At 39.4% G+C, this 21,912-nt stretch overlaps 1 protein-coding gene across 3 annotated transcripts; it reads right to left on the bottom strand.

The window, feature by feature from the left end:
- Positions 1–6,283: 6,283 nt before the first annotated feature.
- Positions 6,284–21,787, bottom strand: RNF212 (ring finger protein 212). Of its 3 annotated transcripts, XM_087717969.1 has the most exons (11): positions 21,482–21,562; positions 19,727–19,777; positions 18,729–18,790; positions 17,843–17,917; positions 13,322–13,378; positions 12,974–13,041; positions 12,584–12,629; positions 10,527–10,590; positions 9,210–9,279; positions 8,507–8,712; positions 6,284–6,430 (listed from the first exon to the last, which is right to left on the bottom strand). In XM_087717969.1, exons 2-11 carry the CDS (start codon positions 19,731–19,733, stop codon positions 6,393–6,395), a joined length of 693 nt encoding a protein of 230 aa, XP_087574095.1. In that variant the 5' UTR covers positions 19,734–19,777; positions 21,482–21,562; the 3' UTR covers positions 6,284–6,392. The 3 variants fall into 3 exon arrangements, with proteins under 3 accessions (XP_087574095.1, XP_087574094.1, XP_087574096.1); XM_087717968.1 differs by lacking the exon at positions 19,727–19,777 and having other exon boundaries at positions 21,482–21,787; XM_087717970.1 differs by lacking the exons at positions 19,727–19,777; positions 21,482–21,562 and adding an exon at positions 21,289–21,467.
- Between the last annotated feature and the right edge of the window lie 125 nt (positions 21,788–21,912).

The following is a 21,912-nucleotide window of genomic DNA, read 5'->3' as shown; positions in this document are numbered from 1 at the left end:
CTTCAAAAGATAAGCGTGTAATGGGTGATGTAGAGTGGGGAGGAAGCCCAATCCCTGTGGGTAACCAGTGGGGGAGAAAAGGGCCCCAAAACTGTGGAGTTCCTTGAAGTGGAGCATGGGTGTCTTAAGGGGTGGGGGACACCTTAGAAGGCCTGGGGCAGGCAGGTCTGGCACTGCGCTAGGTCTTCCAGGGCTTCCTGCCCTCATGTAGCACTCCGTGCTCTGCTTAATGAGGCATGTAATTGTTCCTTGACCACACAGCAGCTCAGTGGGGCTTCTTTCCAGGTAATTTGTTTTTAAAAAGTGGTAGCAATATAAAACTAGAATAAAATGTATCTCCAACAATAGTTGCAACTAATATCAGTGCTTGTCTTATAGCTGATTTGGATTGTATTTCCCATTTTCATATTGCATCATTCAGATTAACAGTAAATGTTGTAGAGATTCAATCTTAGTCCTGATGAAAGTTGCACTCAGCCTAAGGCAGGTCAAAGAAACACTTTAATCACTGCCTAATCTTCCTCAAGCAGCTGTTTAGAAATATGTACTGACTGTAAAGTTACAGCATGATTACATCATCATGAAATAACAATTTCTCCACTGTTACAAATTGAAGTATATAAGAAATATTTGGAGTAACTATGTTATAAGTATTTTATCATTTTCTGTTACCTTCTTTTTATAGCTATGAAAGTAAATGAATTATTTAGCCAGACAGCAAAATCAAAACACTTATTGCTGCTGTTTTGACAGTGTCACTCATATACATTGATGCTGATGAAGGCCTCCATTTCAATTTTGTTGAATCTTGTCAATTGTATTGAAAAGGGCTGAGTAAAATGATAGCTTACATATGATTTTTAAGACAATGAAAATACTGTGATAACAAGAGTTTCATCTTTATCCCACCTCTGTGACTTTCTTCTAAATTACAGTAAACCTCACTGGCCTCAAGGAACTTTATTCCTAAGGAGGAACTAATCATTTTACATATAAACTTTTGCTGCTCAAAGAAATTAAAATATGTCACTCTTAACAAGAGGGGAACTATACCCCTCCCCTCAATCTGTTCTAAAGGTTGGTGAAGCTTGTTTGAACTAATAATCTTTTATCATTAAATCACACATATTTTCAGTTCTGTTTAGGACTGTAGAGTACAGAAAAAACCTTTAATGAAGGAATGCCAGCCTTTTTCATGAAAAATAAATTACTATAATGGAAATGGCAAGAATAGGAGAAAGAGACTCAAGATAGCTTTGCCTTGATTCTGTTTGGGGAAACAGAGGAAATTAAGAAAATTAGGGCATTAAGACAACTTGGCAGTAACATGTTTGTAACACAAGTCAAAGCCTAACATTCAATTTTTCCTAAAATACCTTAGTATAAGATGAAGTAATATGTTTTAATATTAAGTAGATGTTTGTGTCAGTAGTTTCATTTCTTTCTAAATACTGTATTCTGTATTCTGTCATATATGAAAAGAAAATTCACCCAAAAGAACCCACTGAACTAAGACAGAGAATATCATATCCCTGTCCATCTCCAGCCAGGGAAACTCATGATGTAGGATCAGTTGTTTTCTCACAATCCACACAACCTACCCCAGTTGTGATAATATCAAAAGAGCCATCTCAAGCTCCCTGAGGAAAAGTGGAATATAAATTATTATTCGTCATCAAAAAATTATGATATTACTACAATATGAACTGTGGCTGACCATCCAAAAAATAAATACACCCTATAAAATACATAACTAGTAAAAAAACCAATTGGACTTGATGTGATTTACATTCAGTAACAATGTACAGGATTGTGTTGCGAAATTACAGAATTCTATTAAAATAATAAGACTCTTTTGGGTGTTAATTAATCAGGGCAAAGAAATGCATATCAAAATAGTAAAACATCTTGTAACTTCCAGAAAAAAATGTTTTAATTTTCAGCAGTCATTCTCAAACTGCCAAGGAGCCTTCAAATCATATAGAAATTATAGTAGATTGTGGAAATAACTTTGAGGAAGTTAGGCAATATTTACATCAGCTTAGCTCAGGAAATTATGGGAATGACCAAGCAACTCTTAACAATTATTGTCCAGTCTCCAACCTCCCCTTTGTGGGGAAGGTTGTTGAGAAGGTGGTGGCCTTTCAGCTCCAGCGGTCCTTGGAGGAAGCTAGCTATCTTGACCCATTCCAGTCTGGCTTCAGGCCTGGCTACAGCACAGAAACCGCTTTGGTCGCATTGACCGATGACCTCTGGAGAGCCAGGGATGGAGGCTACGCCTCCATCCTGGTTCTCCTTGACCTCTCAGCGGCTTTCGATACCATCGACCATGGTATCCTTCTGCGACGACTGCGGGAGGTGGGGGTGGGAGGCACTGTTTTGCGGTGGTTCTCCTCTTACCTCTCGGACAGGTCGCAGTCGGTGTTAGTTGGAGGGCAGAGATCGACCCCCAGGCCCCTAACATATGGGGTGCCGCAGGGTTCGGTCCTGTCCCCCCTACTTTTCAACATCTACATGAAACCGCTGGGCGAGATCATTCGGCGGCACGGGATAAAATACCAGCAGTATGCGGACGATACCCAGCTGTATCTGTCCGCCCCGTGCCAACTCAATGAAGCGGCGGAAGTGATGAACCAGGGAGTTGAAGCTGTTAGTGACTGGATGAGGGCTAACAAACTCGTGCTCAACCCAGATAAGACCGAGTGGCTGTTGTGTTTCCCTCCCACCAATTTGGCTAGTATTCCATCTCTCAGGCTGGGGGGTCAAACATTACGCCCCTCAGGCAGGGTCCGCAACTTGGGAGTCCTCCTGGACCCACAGCTGACTTTCGAACATCACTTGTCAGCTGTGACCAGGGGGGCATTTGCCCAGGTTCGCCTGGTTCGCCAGTTGCGCCCCTACCTGAACTGGGAGGCCCTCACAACAGTCACTCGTGCCCTTGTGACCTCTAGGCTGGAATACTGCAATGTGCTCTACATGGGGCTGCCCTTGAAGAGTATTCGGCGACTTCAGCTAGTCCAGAATGCGGCCGCGCGAGCGATTGTGGGTGCACCTCGCTTCACCCACATAACACCTATCCTCCGCGAGCTGCACTGGCTACCTGTCGATCTCCGGGTATGCTTCAAGGTGCTACTTGCCACCCATAAAGCCCTCCATGGTGGTGGTTCTGGATACTTGAGAGACCGCCTGCTGCCAATTACCTCCACACGACCTATTAGATCTCACCGGTTAGGCCTCCTCCGAATCCCATCTGCCAGTCAATGTCGACTGGCAACTACGCGGAGGAGAGCCTTCTCGGTGGCAGCTCCAACCCTGTGGAACGATCTCCCCATGGAAATTCGTACCCTCACCACCCTCCAGACCTTCCGCACAGCCCTCAGAACTTGGCTATCCCGTCAGGCCTGGGGTTAAGGCTACAACCCACCCGAATAGTATGAATGTTGCGTTCTTAATTATGTATTTGTCTTATATGTTAAAAGTTTGTCTCCCCCTCCCCCCTTTTTAAGTTGTAAGCCGCCCTGAGTCCCCCCAGGGAAAAGGGCGGCATATAAATAAACTTTAAATCTAAATCTAAAATCTAAACTTCACTTTGCCCCACTCTAGTGTAAGAAGGGGGGAAAGAAAAACTTTGCCAGGCTTTCAACTCTCTTATTTTGAAAGTATTATAACCATAAATTATGGTTATTTATCTGAAATCATAGTGTTTCACTCATTCTCACAGGGTCTATTTACCACAGGGTCTACCTTAAAAGGTTGACAAGATGAATGAACATCAGGTTACAAAAAGATTCCTTAAAAAGTCAATATTCCTCTAAAACTGTTAAGATTATCCATTTCATCCAGCTTATTTTTTATGATAAATCTATTTTAGTATTTATTTACATAACTTTCTTGTCTTCTTTTAATATTTTGTTAGTTCTCAAGTAGAAAAGTGGAAGATCAACAAAAAGCACATGCTTTTATTTTTATTTTAATTATCGTATAGGACTACAGGCTTGTCCAATTCAAAGGAACTGAAGGAAGTACAATTCCCACTGAGATAAAAGGAAAAGACAATAAATATACAGTCGTGCAAACAAATCAATAAATTTGCCTATATAAAACCTAGGCGTTAAAATATCATAAAAAACAAATATCTTCCAATCATTTGAAGGGGGGAAAACAATCATTCAGACCTCAGGGTCTGTTTAAATAACGAGGTTTTAATTGACTTCCTAAATGCTAAAAGGACGAGTCCATTGAACATTGGGGAATGGTATTCCAGAGAAAAGGGGCAGTGATAAAAAGGAATTTTTACTGCCCCTTCTTAATCAAGGGGACATAAAGAAAGCTCATTTCCTTGATCTATGGGCAGATATTCAGGGAAAGTGGTTCCACAGTTATTCAGACGCTGAACCATGAAGGGCTTTAAAACGGACAAACAGCACATTGAACTGCACCCAGAAGCCAGTGCAGCTACTGTGTAAACACTTCTCCTTTCTGCTCTTGCAGAGAAAGCAAGATTGAAGATAAGGTAACTTTACAACACTGTGTTCTTTTCCATTTCCATTGCACATTTATACCACTTAACAGTGAATAAGCAAACAGATTGGTTTTGTTCCTGCATATCTACAGAAGAGCATGTGCAGGTTTTGACCTTAACAAACATTCTTTGGGCAGTGAATTTATATCCTGTCACACCATCAGAGCAGGTGAGAGCGTCCTGCATAGTTCATTAATATAGAGAGATGCATGTTTGCAATGGAGAGTCATTTCGGTGTGGTAGTTAAGGCACCAGGCTAGAACCAGGAGACCATGAATTTAGCTCTGCCTTAGGCATGAAGCCAGCTCAGTGAACTTGGATCACTCATTCTCTCAGTTTAGGAAGAAGACAAGAGCAAACTAGTCTGAGCATTTGGCAAGAGAAAGTCTTGCCAAATACTCATACTAGTCTAGGCAGTCATCAAGTCAAAAGTGTGTATACACACACAGACACACACACTTGTAATGAATGTTTTAACTGCATGACTGATCTGCCTGATGCAATGCTTTCTAATATTATTCATTTTACAAGCAAGATTTAAGTGAAAACTGAAATTCAAGAACATAAAACACTCTGGAATAAAAATGACAAATTCTGTCTCTTCCATGGAGAGGACAAGGTAGATTTGAGCACAATGGCTTCTACCATCTACAAACCTTTCCACTACCCAGGCAATACCCACCTCCTTTATATCATCAGGAAGTCATTTTACATTTAACTGAAAAACAGTCCCTGACGTTTTTCTTGAAAAGAAAAAAACCCTCACAAATAAAATATGAAATACATGAACCTGACAATGCTTACTTGATGTGGCTTAGTTTTATATGGTTTTATTCTAATAATTCATAATCAATTGATAATTCTGTGACGTAAATGGTAAATGTCAATGAATATAGTATAATTCAGCCAGTGAACAAGGAGTAAGTGAACTGCAGTCTAAATATAATTCCATTACATTTCAGACTTGAAGTCCTGATTTTACTTTTGCTTGCAACTAAACCTGCAAACTCCTTTGACCAATTGCACAACTCAGTACAAAACTTTTATGGACTTTGGCCTTTTTCATGATACTCTTTGAGACTAAACAAACTGCATCCCTCTGTTAATGAATTGCATTTCTTTTAAATGATAAACAAATTGCATTTCTCTGTTCTAATGGGTGGGTGGAGCTGCTTTACTACAATGGTGAAGAGGTGAAGTTTTACAAAGGTTCACTGAACGCATCTGTGAAAAAAGTAGAATTCAAGAGCAGATGTGTCAAAGAGTAGAATTTAAAATAGAATGTCTTTTTCACCTTCCCAATACTGGTAAATTAGCACATTTTGCAGTGTTTCCTAGATATTTATTATCTGTCCCAAAAGGGCAGAATTCAAAAGTTGGATCTCTGAAGTTGGATAGCACCAAATTGTAGGCCTATTGAGGCAGCATGGATTTGCCTCAGCAAGATGCTTGCATTATGAAAAAATGCAATTAGTTTCAGAAAGTATATCAGGTTGCCTCAAATCCTTCAAAGACAGTTGACTCAGGCTTAAATAGAAGCCAGATATACTGGACAGTAGAAAACAATTCAAATATGCAAAATGAATCAATATAATCACTTAGTGACTTGTATAAGTGAGAGTGCCATATTGCTTCACAAAGCAGTTCTGTATGAGTTGTTGATCAAGATGAAGTCACAAAGAACTCATAGTTATGGAGAGGGAAGATTACCCAGGGAAAAAAGTATAATAAATAGAAACAACAAAAAAGATTTATCTCGAATAGTGTTTAATCAAACCAGATCAAGTATTAGAATCCTAATGTACATTTCTATAAAAATAAAATATAGAATAGATGAATTCTTCAGGTCAAATGGAGCTTGCAGGTAATTTCATTTTTGTAATGAGCGTCCAGGAAGATTAGTAGATCCTATAAAAGGAAAATTCAAACTAGAATCTTTATCTCTCAAATGAAATATTGAATTGTTATACAATACAATACAATAAAAGAGTTGGAAGGGACCTTGGAGGTCTTCTAGTCCAACCCCCTGCTTAGGCAGGAAACCCTATACTGTTTCAGACAAATGGCTATCCAACATCTTCTTAAAGACTTCCAGCATTGAGGCATTCACAACTTCTGGAGGCAAGCTGTTCCACTGATTAATTGTTCTAACTGTCAGGAAATTTCTCCTCAGTTCTAAGTTGCTTCTCTCCTTGATTAGTTTCCACCCATTGCTTCTTGTTCTGGTGCTTTGGAGAATAGTTTGACTCCCTCTTCTTTGTGACAACCCCTGAGATATTGGAACACTGCTATCATGTCTCCCCTAGTCCTTCTTTTCATTAAACTAGACATACCCAGTTCCTTCAACCGTTCTTCATATGTTTTAGTCTCCACTCCCCTAATCATCTTTGTTGTTCTTCTCTGCACTCTTTCTAGAGTCTCCACATCTTTTCTACATCGTGGCAACCAAAACTGAATGCAGTATTCCAAGTGTGGCCTTACCAAGGCATTATAAAGTGGTATTAACCCTTCACGTTATTCACTTGATCCTATCCCTCTTTTTTATGCAGCCTAGAACTGTGTTGGCTTTTTTGGCAGTGCTGCATACTGCTGGCTCATATTTAAATGGTTGTCCACTAGGATTCCAAGATCCCTCTCATAGTTAATTGTAATCAAACTGCCTTGATACAGTAATGACAAAAAGCAAATAAAATTGGCAGGCATTTAACTGCAAATGCTTAAAGAACCACATTTATCACAAAATCATTTAATTTATAAAGATAGGCAAAGTATTAGAGCAGGAGCATAGTTTAGCTATCATAAAACATCTGTTAACACTTCTTACAACCCATCAAAAGTTATATATATCAGTCAAGTTCAAAATAATTTGTGTATTTCTGTGAACCAGAATCTATGACAACCATATACTTCCAAGATCTTACATGATGTAATTATTTCTGCTTATATGAATAACTGATTTATAAAACAATCATAACTGTTGAATGAAGACAAATATATGTGTCCCAGGATAATGTTGCAGGATGCAGAGGTTATACAAAGGTTATGTACAGACATGCGCAGCAAACTGCCATATCTTAGTAACCAATTACCTCAACTGTCTATGAGCTCACCTAATTAGTAGAGTCAGGCACTACCAGGAACTGTTGTGTTACGTGAGATTCTACCCTGGCTGGGATGGTCTTAGAGATTGACAAGGAGAATGTACCAATAAGATGCTGTTGCTACCTATGGTCTTGCTTTGCTTGTTGAAAATGTATAAAAGCCAAATAAACTCTGCGTAAGGCAGACAGACATTTTGGACACCTGCTGGATTTCTGAGACCTACAACAGGATCTAATCTAGTCAGTCACCGGAATCAGAGGTTTGTTTTTCCAAACTTTCAGACTCATGCTGGAACCCATCCTCAGGGAATTTCTCAATCTCCAGGAACAAACCTCTGGTATGGTGACCACCTCAGATTGGATCCTGCAATTTCATAGTTGTAAATCTTTATTATGTGGCAGCTTTGGTTCTTTTTTTTTAAAACTTGGGTACATAACAATAACTATTACTTAGCATCTTGGTTAGTAAAGCAAAGCCATAAATATAAGTTAGCTGCAGAAGCAGCAGATGACTGCATTGAAGTTTGCATCTACAGTAAGGAGAACAAACAAACATCATTGGCAGAACAGTTATTCCCCCATGTCCCCTCTTCCCAATCTGTTCCAAAAGATTAGGACACCTTTCAAAGCAGATTTGGAGGAAGTGTAATGGTTGCAGAATGGGGAGGAAAAGAGGAAAAGAATATTTCGCTGGACAAACAAGGGCCATACATATAATATGATGCTGCTGAAGCCCAGATAAATATCCAGTATTTTTAATCAAAGATACCATCATTTGTCAATATCAGAAAGCATTACTATTGTCTCAAAGATTATATTTTACACAAAGCAGCGAGTTAATGTTGGCTAGGATTATTTCTACTTCTTCAGGGAATTCACCTACCTAAATGCTGCCTCTGTAAAAGGTTAACAAGAGTGATTGGGTGTTTTATCCCAGATGAGAGCGAAGATGCAGATGTGGACTGATAATGCTGAGTAGATTTCTGTCCAAATGTATTTGGGATATGATTTCTACTGTTTTGTGATGATACAAATGGCGATGGTGATATGTAAGAATTCCCACTGTTGAGCATTTTTAATGGAGATGATCTAGTAATAAAATGACCAAGAACATTGTATAACAGTGAAAGTAGAATACACATTTTGACTACAGTAGCAGTGGACTTTTTCCATTATTTCAAACTGAGTAACTGAGAAATGTTATTATTCAGGAAATGATAATATAGATACAATGGGAAGAGTCCTGTTAGAAGATATAGTGATTCTAAGACATTGTCTCTTCTATGCAGCGGACTTACTGCTCTAAATTCAAATAAGCCAAAAGAAAGATGCTAATAGTTGAAGAAAATATTCTATTTAATTCAGCAATTGTATTTAATTCAGTAATTATAAAAGAAAAAATATAGGTTGAACTTGTTTTAATAAAACTTATTGCCTAAAATTTCCCACTATACTAGTTCTGTCAAGAAATCTTAATAAACCAAAGCCAATTAAACCATCTGCTCTGGGTAGCAGAAATAAGCCTTAAACACCAAAATGAGAAGAAAAAAAACATTTTTTGAATCCCACTGCAAAGTTTATTTTACCTTATAGATCCTGCTGGGTTTCTTTGAAATGTCATTCCAGATAATTGAGAACTTCTGCATGTAACACTACCTATAAATAATATTCCAGATTCAATTATATTATAATTTATATACCGTAATCCATTTTCTGAAAATACATTTCTAGAAAAAAACTGCAAACTTCAAAAAATATTTAGAATATGTGCCTTAGATCTCGTTAGCACAGCCCTCTCCATATGCTGACTCTGTAAACCGCTTAGAGAGGCTGAAAGCCCTATGAAGCAGTATATAAGTCTAACTGCTATTGCTATTGCTAATCATTAAAGGATCCCATTCTTTCTTGAGCTTCTATGTTTTATGGACTCCAATAATGGCTTTTCGGTACCAAGATGTGATCTTCCAGGACATAGGGTCATAAAGTGCATGTACTATATTCATTTAATAGATCTATACTGCCGGCCAACTCAAATAGTGTTATTTTGTGCAGCATACAATAGACAAACAAACAGTAAATCAAAACTCCTAATATTAAAACGTACCTAATATATAAAATATAAAATGGTGACCAAACACAATAATGATAGCAATTTGAATTGGAATTGTCATGGCAAAGTGACATGGCCATAAAGTGCAATATCACAAACCATGTTGCTTAGAGTCAGCAGTTCCAATAGTCCCAAATGCCATTGTTAAATAAGGACTACACAGATTATTAAGGACCTCACTGAACCACAATTTCCAATTTTCTGCTAATTTCGCTATTAGCTTATGGGAACCAAGAAGAGAATATCAGAAACTGCAATATGCAAACTGCAAATACAGAAATCAACTTATATCTGCTCTTTAACTCCTCTATCAAAATTAAGTTTCCTTTTTACGGCCAGATTTAATAACCTGGCCCTGGGACTCCTATATGGGAACTTAAATGAAGTTCCCATGGCTATTAAGATTTAGGTTTATATAGTCAAATTATTTTATTGTAACTTGAATATTTGCTTCCCTCTTTAGACTGGAACACAAATTTTATGAAACAATTTGGATAAATAATAGTGTGCGCTGTTATATCATTTATATCATTCTATTTACTCACTGTTATATCATTTTTCATTCTATTTTCATTCTATTTATCGTATTTCTACACTTGGTCTTAGCTGTAAATTTTCTCTTTTTTTTAACCCTATCATTAAAAAAAATTAGTAATATCAATCCATCCTTCCTTCCTTCACCAAATTACATGGAGCAGACAGAATATGCAATATATAGAAAACAACAATTGTTATGAAATGCTAAACCCAAACATAAGGTATATATTAACAAATAAACAATATTTACTCTTACCCATATATCCATTTTGCGGTGGATTTATCAGTGATATTCTGGTTGGGCCAGTTACTGTTTCAGTCTATGTATAATTCAATACAATACATTATATTGTATGTTTACAATATAATAAACAAAAAACATAGTATAAGTAATTATTTCATTTTATTAAGTATTTTTGCTTCCTTGCTACTGAACTTAGGACTTTTAAGGCACTGCTTTTTTAAGAAGAATTATTACTAGGTTCTATTACTTAAAAGAAATTTTGGTTCAGCCTATGATAAATCACAAGAACAGAGCTGGGTTTTTAATGGGCTCAACAATAAATTATTTTCTCCCTCTGTTATAAATATCTTCTAGCAAGAATCTGAAACAGTCAGTCTAAACATTTTGTATGCTGCATGTCTCCTCCTTGGTGGACTGCAGGCAACAAAATATAGGTTTGCAAGGTACTTTCTCTATACTGCTAAAACCTACAACTGTATGTGAAAGCCTCAACTGACTAAAGCCTTGATAGTTGGAAGAATTAGTATCATTGGCTCCATCTGATGGTGTCCTTGACATATGGAAGATTACAAATTAGAAAGTAAGAGGAGGGGGGAGGGGAGAAAGTCAGTGCATGTGCGCTTTTGTATACAAGTAGTCCTTGACTTATGACCACGATTGAGCCCAAAATTTGCTAAGTGAGACAGTTGTTAAATGAATTTTGCCTCATTTTACTACCTTTCTCCCCACAGCCCTTCAATGAACCTTAATAGCTGTAACTGAATCTGGCTTCCCCATTGACTTTGCTTGTCAGAAGGTTGTAAAAGGGGATCACCCGACTGTCATAAATATGAATCAGTTGCCAAGTGTCTGAAGTTTGATCACCATGGGGATGCCGCAATGGTGATAAGTGTGAAAAACGGTCATAGGTCTCTTTTTTCAGTGCTTCTGTAACTTTGAATGGTCACTAAATGAACTGTTGTAAGACAAGGACTACCTGAACACTGCAACATTTGCAAACACTGAAAAAATCATGATCAGTAGGAGTAAATGAGAGCCTCAAAAACAGGTAAAATAAATTTAATAGCCTCATCTGAACTATTTTGGATGCCCATCATTCCAGAGATATCCAGCAAAAGCTGGATCCTTTGAATTCAGTCTGCTAAACAAGGATCAGTTAAATAAACTTTAATTACACTTTTTCTCCTTCTTGAGCCTGTTTTTTTGGCTTACCCTTACAACTTTTCCGTATTTTGTGCAATACCGTTTACCCCCAAACAAAATAGCATGATATGTATACATATCATGTCTTTGACATACATATGTCAAAGGCTATCAGCTGAAACTTTCCCAGTTTGCAGATAAAAATAGGAAACCATTACTTGCAAGCTTCTTTCCTTGAAATCATTTAATGTAGGCAATTTTTTAAACTAAATATGAGGGAACAGATCAGAATGAACTATACACTCCAGTGGTGGGCTGCAGGCGATACGCCCCGGTACACGCGTACCGGAGCCAGCCCAAAGCACTGGATACCGTTCTGGTATGGTGCTTCGGAGGGCCCACCCGCCTGCCCAAGCTCCTTACCAGAGTTTAAAGGCTTTTGCCCTTCCGCGCAGGCACATTGTGTGTACAACGCCTGCGCGATGCTCCGTGGAGCAGCTAGAGCGTCACAGAGGCACTTGAACACATGCATGCACTGCGCACATCCATGAGGATGCTGCCGGCCCCGTTCCAACCGTACGGGGTTGGAATGGGATTTGCAACCCACCACTGATACACTCACTTCAATTGCAGCAGTTGCCAAATACTAGTTTTTTAGTTAAATTCAAGCAACAGATTATAGACAAAAATAAAATGCAATAGCTGTCAATTTTATAGTCTCATCTTATACTTCATATGTAATTTGAGCATCATTGCTTTTCAAACAATTAGTGATCACCTCAGCATGTGTGCCTTTAAGAAGTAAAGATAAGAAGTATCCTAAATAACAGAGAATGTTTTCCACAAAGCTCATCTAACATTTAACAGTAGAATGATAACTGGAACTATTTGTATCTTGGTATATAAAGAAGAAAGAAAAAACTTACTTTCCTTACTGAAGGTGGCACTTCTACCTCCTTTGATGAATTCCGACTGATAAAATATGTTGAATATTTAAATAATTGAATAAGGTAAAAATATTAAGCTTGGGTCAAATATTTAAGTTTTTTTTAAAGTTTATATGTTATAAATATTATATACACAAATACATACATACCAATTTTAAATTTCAAATAATGGAATAATTGATTCCATGATAATATAAGACAACATGCTATTTTTCTTAATCATGATTTTTCCTAATGTCCAGGTGTATGTTTTCAAGTAAAAGTTACTATTCATGGAAAATAAATTATTATAATGGATTATTCTTATTTAAAAATACAAAATGTCTTTGAAACTATTCAAAATTCAATATTAATAATTAAAATACTCACTGTTGCAATTGTTGTATATGCTGGATTTGTTGTGATGCTCTCTTAAGATATGTTTCCAGTTTTGCAATCTGAATGGAATAATCTATTTCAGTAATTTAAATTCTGTATTATTTCTTGTCATTTATAAAACTCGGTTGTTTAATGGTCAACAGTTGTTTAATGGAAATATTCCAGACTAAGGAATCAGTACTCAGGCAAAATATTTTAACTGCTAGATAAGGTACCAAAAAACTTAGTACAGTACATTACTTGATCCAGTATATATTTTTTATACATATCACACCAGGAATGTGACTTCATCAAGATTCAGTATACTACAATATTCAATTCAACATGAATCCAAAGTACCTTTTCTTTGTAATGTGTTAATAAATGTCTTCTGTGTTTTTCCTGAAACTGGGCAATCTAACAATTAAGAAAACACAGGAACAATTATTGATATTGTTAAACAGTGTTAAAATATTTATAAGAAGGCAATACAAATCTAACAGAAATTAAATATCTAAGTCTATATTTAACTCCTAAGCACCATATTGATGTGGGAGTGCAGCAAACATTAAAGATTACTTTTTCTTTCAAACTTTCAGAAATGTTTCATCCTAAACTGCATACCATGTACGAACATAATACTTTACCAATATGAATGTAAAGAACTGATCACCTGTAGACAAAATGGATACTCAAAGTACACATTATGCTAAGCTATTCTGACACCCCCCACCAACCTGCAAATCACCACCGCGATATCAGACGCGTCCGCCTCCACCACAAATGAACGATGGGGATCAGGGTACTTCAGGATCGGCTCCTTCATGAAGGCATGCTTCAGGGCCTCGAACGCATGTTGTTCTGTGGGCCCCCAGCGAAATCACACTTTCTTCTGCAGGAGCCAAGTGAGGGGCACGGTCAGGAAAGCGAAGCTGGGGATGAAGGTCCGGTAGTAGTTGGCAAATCCGAGGAGTCGCTGGACATCTTTCACTCACCAAGGAGGTTGCCAAATGCGCAACGTCTCTACCTTGCCCGGCTCCATCACAATTCCTTCAGAGGAGATACAGTGCCCCAGGAACTCAATGGTAGTCTGCCAGAACTGAAACTTCTCCAACTTTGTAAACAAACGATGCTCCCGGAGTCGTTGCAGGACCAGGCGTAGGTGCTGATGATGATCCTTCTGAGAAGTCGAGTAAATCAAAATGTTGTCCAGATAAATTACGACAAACTGATCCAAGAGGTCCCAGAAGATATCATTCATAAAGTGCTGGAAGACTAACGGGGCATTGGTCCACAGCATGACTGTGTACTCAAAATGTCCGTACTGGGTGCCGAAGGCCATCTTCCATTCATCCCCCGCCCAGACTCGGACCAGGTTATAAGCGCCATGCAAGTCTAGTTTCGTGAACACCGTCGCCTCCCGGAGCCGCTCCAACAACTCAGGAGTCAGGGGCAGCAGGTAACGGTTGCGCACCGTAATGGCATTCAAGCGACGATAATCGCAACAGAGTCCCAGATCCCCAGTCTTCTTTTTGACGAACAAGACAGGGGCAGACAGTGGCGAAGATGAGGGCCAGATAAAACCCCAGGCAAGGTTCTTGTCCAGAAAGTCCCGCAATGCGGCCAACTTCAGGTCAGACACGGAGTACAGGGGACCCACGGGGAGCTTCGCATCCGGTACCAAATCAATGAGGCAGTCATAAGGCCAGTGCGGTGGCATTTGGTCCACCTTCTGCTCGCTGAAGACGTCCGCGAACTCCGCTAAGTCTGGCAGCAAGGACACACGGGGCGAACTGAGCACCTGCCTGCACAGATGTGACGGGTATGGTCGACACACTGCAGGGACGGGAACGTGACCAGGTTCTGGGACCAATAAATCTGAGGGTCGTGCGCCCGCAGCCAAGCCAAGCCCAGGACCACAGGGAAATGCAGGCCCAAAGCAATGTAAAACTGGATGGCCTCCTTGTGATCCCCGAGGACCAGGTGCAAGGGTTGCATGGCGGCCTTGATAGGCCCAGACAGGAGCACCCAGCCATCAATGGTCTCGACCAGCATCGGTGGGTCCACCGGACACAGAGGGACGGCATACTTGGTCGCAAACGCCTTGTCCATGAAGTTCGTGGTAGCCCTGGAATCGACTAGGGCGTGGGCTGGAATCCCCGGCGGACTATCAGACAGGAGAATGCGTGCTGCCAAGATCATGTGCTGGGGAGGGCCGTCAATCTCTATTTCAGTGTGCGCCCGACCTAAGGTCTCCCTCAGATCGGGCTCTGCCTGTTTCCTGACAAGTTGTTCTGGAGCTGAGGGGTAGGCCCCAGACTTTGCAGGCCCCCTACTCTTCTTGGGGCAAACTGTGGCCAGGTGTCCAAGATCCCCACAATAAAAACACAACCCCCCCTGCGCGCAGTCTGTCCATCTCAGTTCGTGACAAGCAGGGTTTAACGGCACCCAAATCCATGGGCTCCTCCCGTGGAGCTGGGGTCTCCTGCGGGATTGGCACCCCACTGGTCTCCTGGGACGTGTAGCAAAGCCCCCGCCTCTGCAACCAGCGTCTATTCGCAAGCACAGGTGGATCAGCGTGTTGAACGTTGGTGGCCTGTCCACCTGCACCAGCTCATCCTGCAGGTCGTCCGACAGCTCATCTTGAAAGCTGTCCATGAGGGCTGCCTCATTCCAAGCCAAATCTTGGCTAAGGAGCCGGAATTCACTTACAATAGTCCTGCAAGGAGCTCCGGCCCTGCTGCAGCGTCTTGAGCAGTCTGGTGGCTGTTTCCTCCTTAATGGGGTCCTCATACATGAGTCTGAGATGATCGCAAAACCCCCGAAATCATCCAGCAAAGGGCTAGCCTGGGACAACAAAGGAGGAGCCCAACGAGCTGCGGAGCCTGAGAGCAAGCTGATAATGAATCCCACCTTAGCCCGGTCAGTGGGAAAGTCCTCCACTCTCAGACTGATAAAAAGCTGGCATTGTCCTAAAAAACCTGGAAACATGGCTTGGGTGCCGTCAAACTTGTCAGGCATGGCAACCGGACATTTCCTCTGAGGCTGGGGGGGGGGGGGGGAATAACAGGCCCTTGAAGCTGAGCTATCTGGCCAGCCAGCAAAGCCAGCTGCTGTGCCAGTGGAGCATTGTCAGCACGGAGCTGTTCCATGGTGGCTCAATGTAGCTTTTGTTTTGTATGGGGCAGGACACAAAACTGTTCTGACCCCCTCTCCGACCTGCGAATCACCCAGACACAGACTTGGCTGTTTGCCACTCTTTAATCACGGAGTTATCGACTCCTTTGGCTGAAGGCTCAGACAAGACTCACATGCAAGAATAGTTGGCAGCAACCCAAAATCCAACAAGCACAGATACAAGAACAGACAGAGTTTTCCAATACTGTTTCAAACTGTTGTGTCCTGCAAATGTCCCCTCCCAACTTCTCCACTTATATACTCTCTTGGGAGGGGCCAAGCCACAACCACCTGGGCTTAATTATCGTATCTGAGTCTGCCTCCGGAGCTGCTGCTTCCGTTTCTCCGCCCTTCTTAATCTTGCATCAAGGACAAACTGCCTTTGATCTTCCCACTGCTCCATGCCTCAGGCGCCTCCTAATGGCCAACCAGCCTCTCTGATCCCTGCTCTGAGTCTGAACCCTGTCCAGGGTCCTCCACATCTTCCCTGGCAAACTCATATGGTTCCTCGCTATCCAAGTCCATCAGCAGCTCAACCGGATCCTGCTGGGCCACAACATTAAGCTATTGTATTATTGCATGAACCATATTTCTAATTCATATATGCTAAGCCATAATATTCTGAACAATTTACATGTTAAGTTAAAACCACATTAAGTCTTAGTATAAAATGTGAGTTTAGCCAGAATGCAAACATTCCTAAAAACAGGAAATGCCATAAAAGTTTGGTGTAAGTGCTTTATTTTTCATGAAAAAAAGAAAAAAACACTCAAGGCTCCTTAAGTAATTTCTGAAGGAATGTGGCTCTACACCATTTCTTCCCTCCACTCCCTTTGATGGGAACTTCTTAATCTGTAGACACATTTCAGCATGAATAATAAATGATGAATCCTGTTTTTTATTACTACAATATAATCCTTATATGCAAATGATGTTGTTTTAGCAAGGGACTTATCATCTTATTTTTTTAAGTCTTTCTTCTTTTTAAGGCCATAGCACTACTTGCAAGCATGGAAAATAATGTTCAACTAATTTTCTTTACCACTGGTCACAGCTAAACCATATTTCAGCTTGGATCACCTAATTCCCTGATTTTCTGAAAACCTTTACTTGTGCCACTATCCAATTTTTGCTTAAGGAATTCTGACTACTAAGGGTGACTGCAGCCAGGAAATTCTTACTATGTATGTTATAATTTCATATTTTGCAAGATATTGTATATTTAATAATACAATTTTATAGTTTTATTACATTTAAACATTACACAGAATGGATAAAACATGCCTAGATTTTCATTTATATTCAATACTACATATCAAAATTATATTTTATCTTCTATTAGTGTTACATGAAAGGTCATAACTATTTGATGCAACTTAATCTTATTACAAACCAATACTAAATCCAATTTTTTGCTGGTAGTCAGTTTGGTGATAAAGATTATAATGGTACTGAAACCATGCAAACTCATAGTGAACTCACAGAGAATCACAGAATATTTTAAATGTTTTAGGGAAACACGCAACCATCAGACATACATTAACTTCTGCGAGTTCATTGGGGTATCCCAGCTTGGGAACCACAAGGTATTGTGGAAAAATTTATTGAGAAATTAAGGACACCATGAACCAGCAGTTTGGGAAATTCTGATCTAGCATACAGTATTCATAATGAAAAATATTCAGAATAATTCAGATAACTCACTTGTGTGATTTCTTTGGAATATTTTCTGCATAACCCATCTAATCCCATAAAGAGTGACTGGATATCTGAATTCACCTGTACCAAATAAATACATAAAACTCAAGTATTTAAATAAGCAACTCTGCTCAGTAATACAAATACTAATTTCTTTAGAGATATATTTATGAAATTACCGAAAGGTTATTTATAAGTCTAGTGTGCATCACTCAAAAAGAAAACATTCCAAGTCACGGTTCTAACGGAGACTACCAAAAATATCGCTATATTTACATATTTGGCTACAGGTCCATGATCAGAATACACTTATTTAAAATGCTGTACCATTGTCATCAACACTTAGTCTGTTTTCCTTCTAGGAATTCAAAGCCATGTGCATAGCATTCCTTCTCCAAATAGATGAAGATTAAAACTATTAATGTAATGTAATGAAATGTTGTTATATTAGGTTACATTACATTACGTTACATTATAATAGAAACCTGCAAGTCTGATGGTATTTTTCTTCCCTTCCCTCTTGTAGCCCAATTGGACAGGGAGGAGGTCAACCTGATTCTCTTCTCAATACTTCTTCCCAGCATTTAAGGAATGCTTCTGTCTTTTTGTTTACATGAAGATTTCTGGATACCTCTCTGGCTAGCTACTCCATGTAAAGTAGTTTGGGTCTGAGGGAGAGTGACAAGATCCAAATCATTCAACAAAAGCTTCTATAATTAAAAGTGGTCTTGAAATGGTTCCTATCTAGTACAACACATTAATCATTATTGCATATTACATGGTAGGTATTTCTGTAATGTATATGAAAATATACATTACTTTATACATTATAATACTTACATCATTTTGCAATTACTGAATAAAAGGTAGTTATTTGTAACTTTTTCTGTACCTTTTTTGAAAGGAGTATTGTACGACATGGAACTCTGCAAATCATGCAATCACCTTTTTTACCTATAAAATCAACATAAATGCATGCTGTACTATATATTAGTTTACTGACAAATTGTAACATCTAATAAATTGCATTCTGTATTGTGTCATTCATAATTATAACTTGGAATTATATTAGCTTTTTTTTTTTAAAGCAGCATATTCATCATGCTTTTTTAAAACATAATTGCAATACAGATGTTTAGACAAGGCCTTAATAATTATATGAAAATTTCTTAAACAAAATATTCAGATTTGACCAGAAATGGGCCTTTCCCAGTAATGCAAGGACTACTTCAACTGTGTCATTAGAAGGTGTGTACCTCAAGGTTGAACTGTAGACTTTCTGGTGCTTTCTGAGCTAGCTGTTTGTTTCCAGATTTTTGATTATCCAACTAGGTAACATCAATGTGAATTGCATTGATGAGGCAATCTAGTTGGGTAATAAAACATCTGCAAACAAACAAGTTCAGACAGCAATTAAGAATTCCACGTTTTAATTAGCTTTTCTAAACTAATTTTTGCCCAGTTTCTACCCATCCAGTAAAAATGAACAATATGCTCCAGATCTCATATTTAAACCAGTGTCATCTTATGAGACCGAAGTACTCTGTCGCAATAGATCCAGTACATTATGGAAAAACTTAGCCTTGGCAAACTGAGTTGACCTAGTCCTGCTGATATTCAAGTCTGTAAAAACCTAGCTCATTCCCCAGGTATTGGGTTAGAAAACACATTTGTGAATGTTTTACTAATATGTTGGATGATTTAAAAAGAAACGTGACCAAATGTGAAGCTGCTGGCTTTTATTTATGGGACTTTATATCACTTCAGTCACAATGAATTCTTAAGGTTACAGTTGAAAAATATCCAAGATAAAAATCAGTAATATAAAAACAAAGCAACAGTCATTTCATTATATCATTATTACAATAAGATAATGTCAGCCTCATTCACCATTCATTCACAGCACTCTATCACTTCTTTATGATATAGCTTTGGACGGACCTTGAGAAAAACACAGGTTAGCAAGATTCTGGAATATTGAAAGAGCAAAGATCACTGTTGCCTCCCGGGACAAACTATTCTATAGGGTGAATATTCCATGAAATGCCCCTTTTTGTCAGATCTTTCTGTATGTGGGAAGCCTCAGCAGGCCCCTTGTTTATCTGCACCAAATAGACCAATTCACTTGGAACTGCCTTGAAAATATCTGGATCTCAACCCACTTTTATATTTATATATAAAAACATTTGAGTTTATTCTGTACATTATTATTCTTGGTGCCAACTATTAACAGGTAAGGTAGTAGCTGGAGCATTATCAGAGAATTTTAAATTAAAATATGAACCTGGTATCTGGTGAAAACATTTTTAAAGAGAAAAAAGACAGGAAGTTTCCTTTCATTGCACTGAAGTATGGAGTAGAGATTTATTTCCCAAGGTAAATGGATGGCCGCTTCTCACTAGCAGCATCACTATTTTTAAGATGATGAAAAAGACAAAATTCTAAACAATAAACACCAAAATAGGAAATCTGGAACCCCTTCCATTAGCAGATGAACAAAAGCACAAAATTGATGTAGACTTGGCAGCAGTGTTTTTTCAAGCATCTATCTGCCCCAGAATTTCTGGTTTGCCAGGATTTTGTTTAGGCTGAAATTGGGGTTTTTTAGTCCTTTTTTGCCTCTGTGTATCAATATTATTTATTCAAACATGAGAAGTCTATGATTTGGATGAGAGGATTCAACTTTCATTTTATAGAAACACTGGGGCAAAATTAGCACATTCCCAATTTTAAAATTTCAGGACCATGTCCTTTGGTAATTTACACTATTGAGAAGATCTGAATAAGGGCAAGAGAACATCCTAAGTCAGTGATGGCGAGCCTTTTTGGCACTGAGTGCCAAAAAGGGAGCGAGCAGCGCACATGCCTGTATATTAGGATACACTTATTAGGGCGGCAATCCGGAAGAGGAGCGGCCTAGGGGGCATGTACACCCCTGGAAATGAACTTCCGGTTTCCAGTCGTTCATGAACACCAGCTGGTCTTCGTTTCTGGCACTACCAAACACACAAAGTTCAGCTGATCATCATGCATGCATGCATGCCAGAAATCTAAAAGAGGAACAGGCGATGCCACATGTGCCAGGCAACATGGCTCCACATGCCACTTCAGGCATGCGTGCCATATGTTCGCTATCACTGTCCTAAGTGCTAACTAATCTCCTGTCTCTTATAAATTACTATTCTTGATTTTGAAGTAATTACCAGGAATCAATATCAACCCTAGATAACTTTTCAAAATTGATATGCACCTAACCTTATATATCCTAATATACATGTGTCCCTGTCTTTCTTTATATCCAACTCTGAGGGCTCCAGATGAAAAATCAAAACTATCATTAACAAAATTTAAAAAATCATATTAAAGCTATAAATGTTTGAATAGTAATTTGAAGAGTGCCACCCGAGTTATGGTCAGAAATGCCCTCAAAACAATTTAATGACTTGATTCACCTATTGCGATACATAGCTTAATCCAGCAGTTTAATAAACCGCAGTTAACCAGGTTCAACCCAAGCAATCATAGTACCATGGCTTAACGCCTTAACCCAATGTGTGAACCCAGCCAATGGAAAGAGCAAGCTCCAGTGAATATCACTTGGCTATCAACAGGCTACCAGGTCCTGCCACCCCTGGGGCAGGTTACCTTTCTGGAGACACTGCCCACAGATGACATGACCGCAGTTGGTCAGGTTGAAATTTAGAGCGGCTCCTCGGGGCTTCTGGAAACATACATTGCAGAATATCAGACAAGGCATTATCAGACCAAGATATATATTAAATATATATTTCTCTTCTTCTCTTGCTCTAGCTACAATCAGGCACTTGGGCCCCAGGAATACACTTATGCTACCGCCCCGTCGGACTCAAGTGACCACCAGCCACTGATCTGCAGCTCAAAAGACAGCACGCTGCCCCCGCGAGGGCGACCGAGAGAGGGAACCTGAGGGAGGCGGAGGCCGCGTTCGTCAGTGCCGCGCACGCGCTCTTCTCCTCCACCAAGAGAGGGGGGAGAATGGGCGGGGAGAATGCCAATTCCAATTCACGTTCTGTTTAGCCCCTCCCCCTCCCGGTCTC

Source organism: Thamnophis sirtalis, unplaced genomic scaffold (genome assembly GCF_051295495.1).
Source record: "Thamnophis sirtalis isolate CommonGarterSnake01/CBP01778 unplaced genomic scaffold, rThaSir2_p1.2 scaffold_6, whole genome shotgun sequence".
Lineage (NCBI taxonomy): Eukaryota > Metazoa > Chordata > Lepidosauria > Squamata > Natricidae > Thamnophis > Thamnophis sirtalis.
The sequence above is the reverse complement of the archived record's forward strand: the minus strand, read 5'-3'. Positions and strand labels throughout refer to the sequence as shown.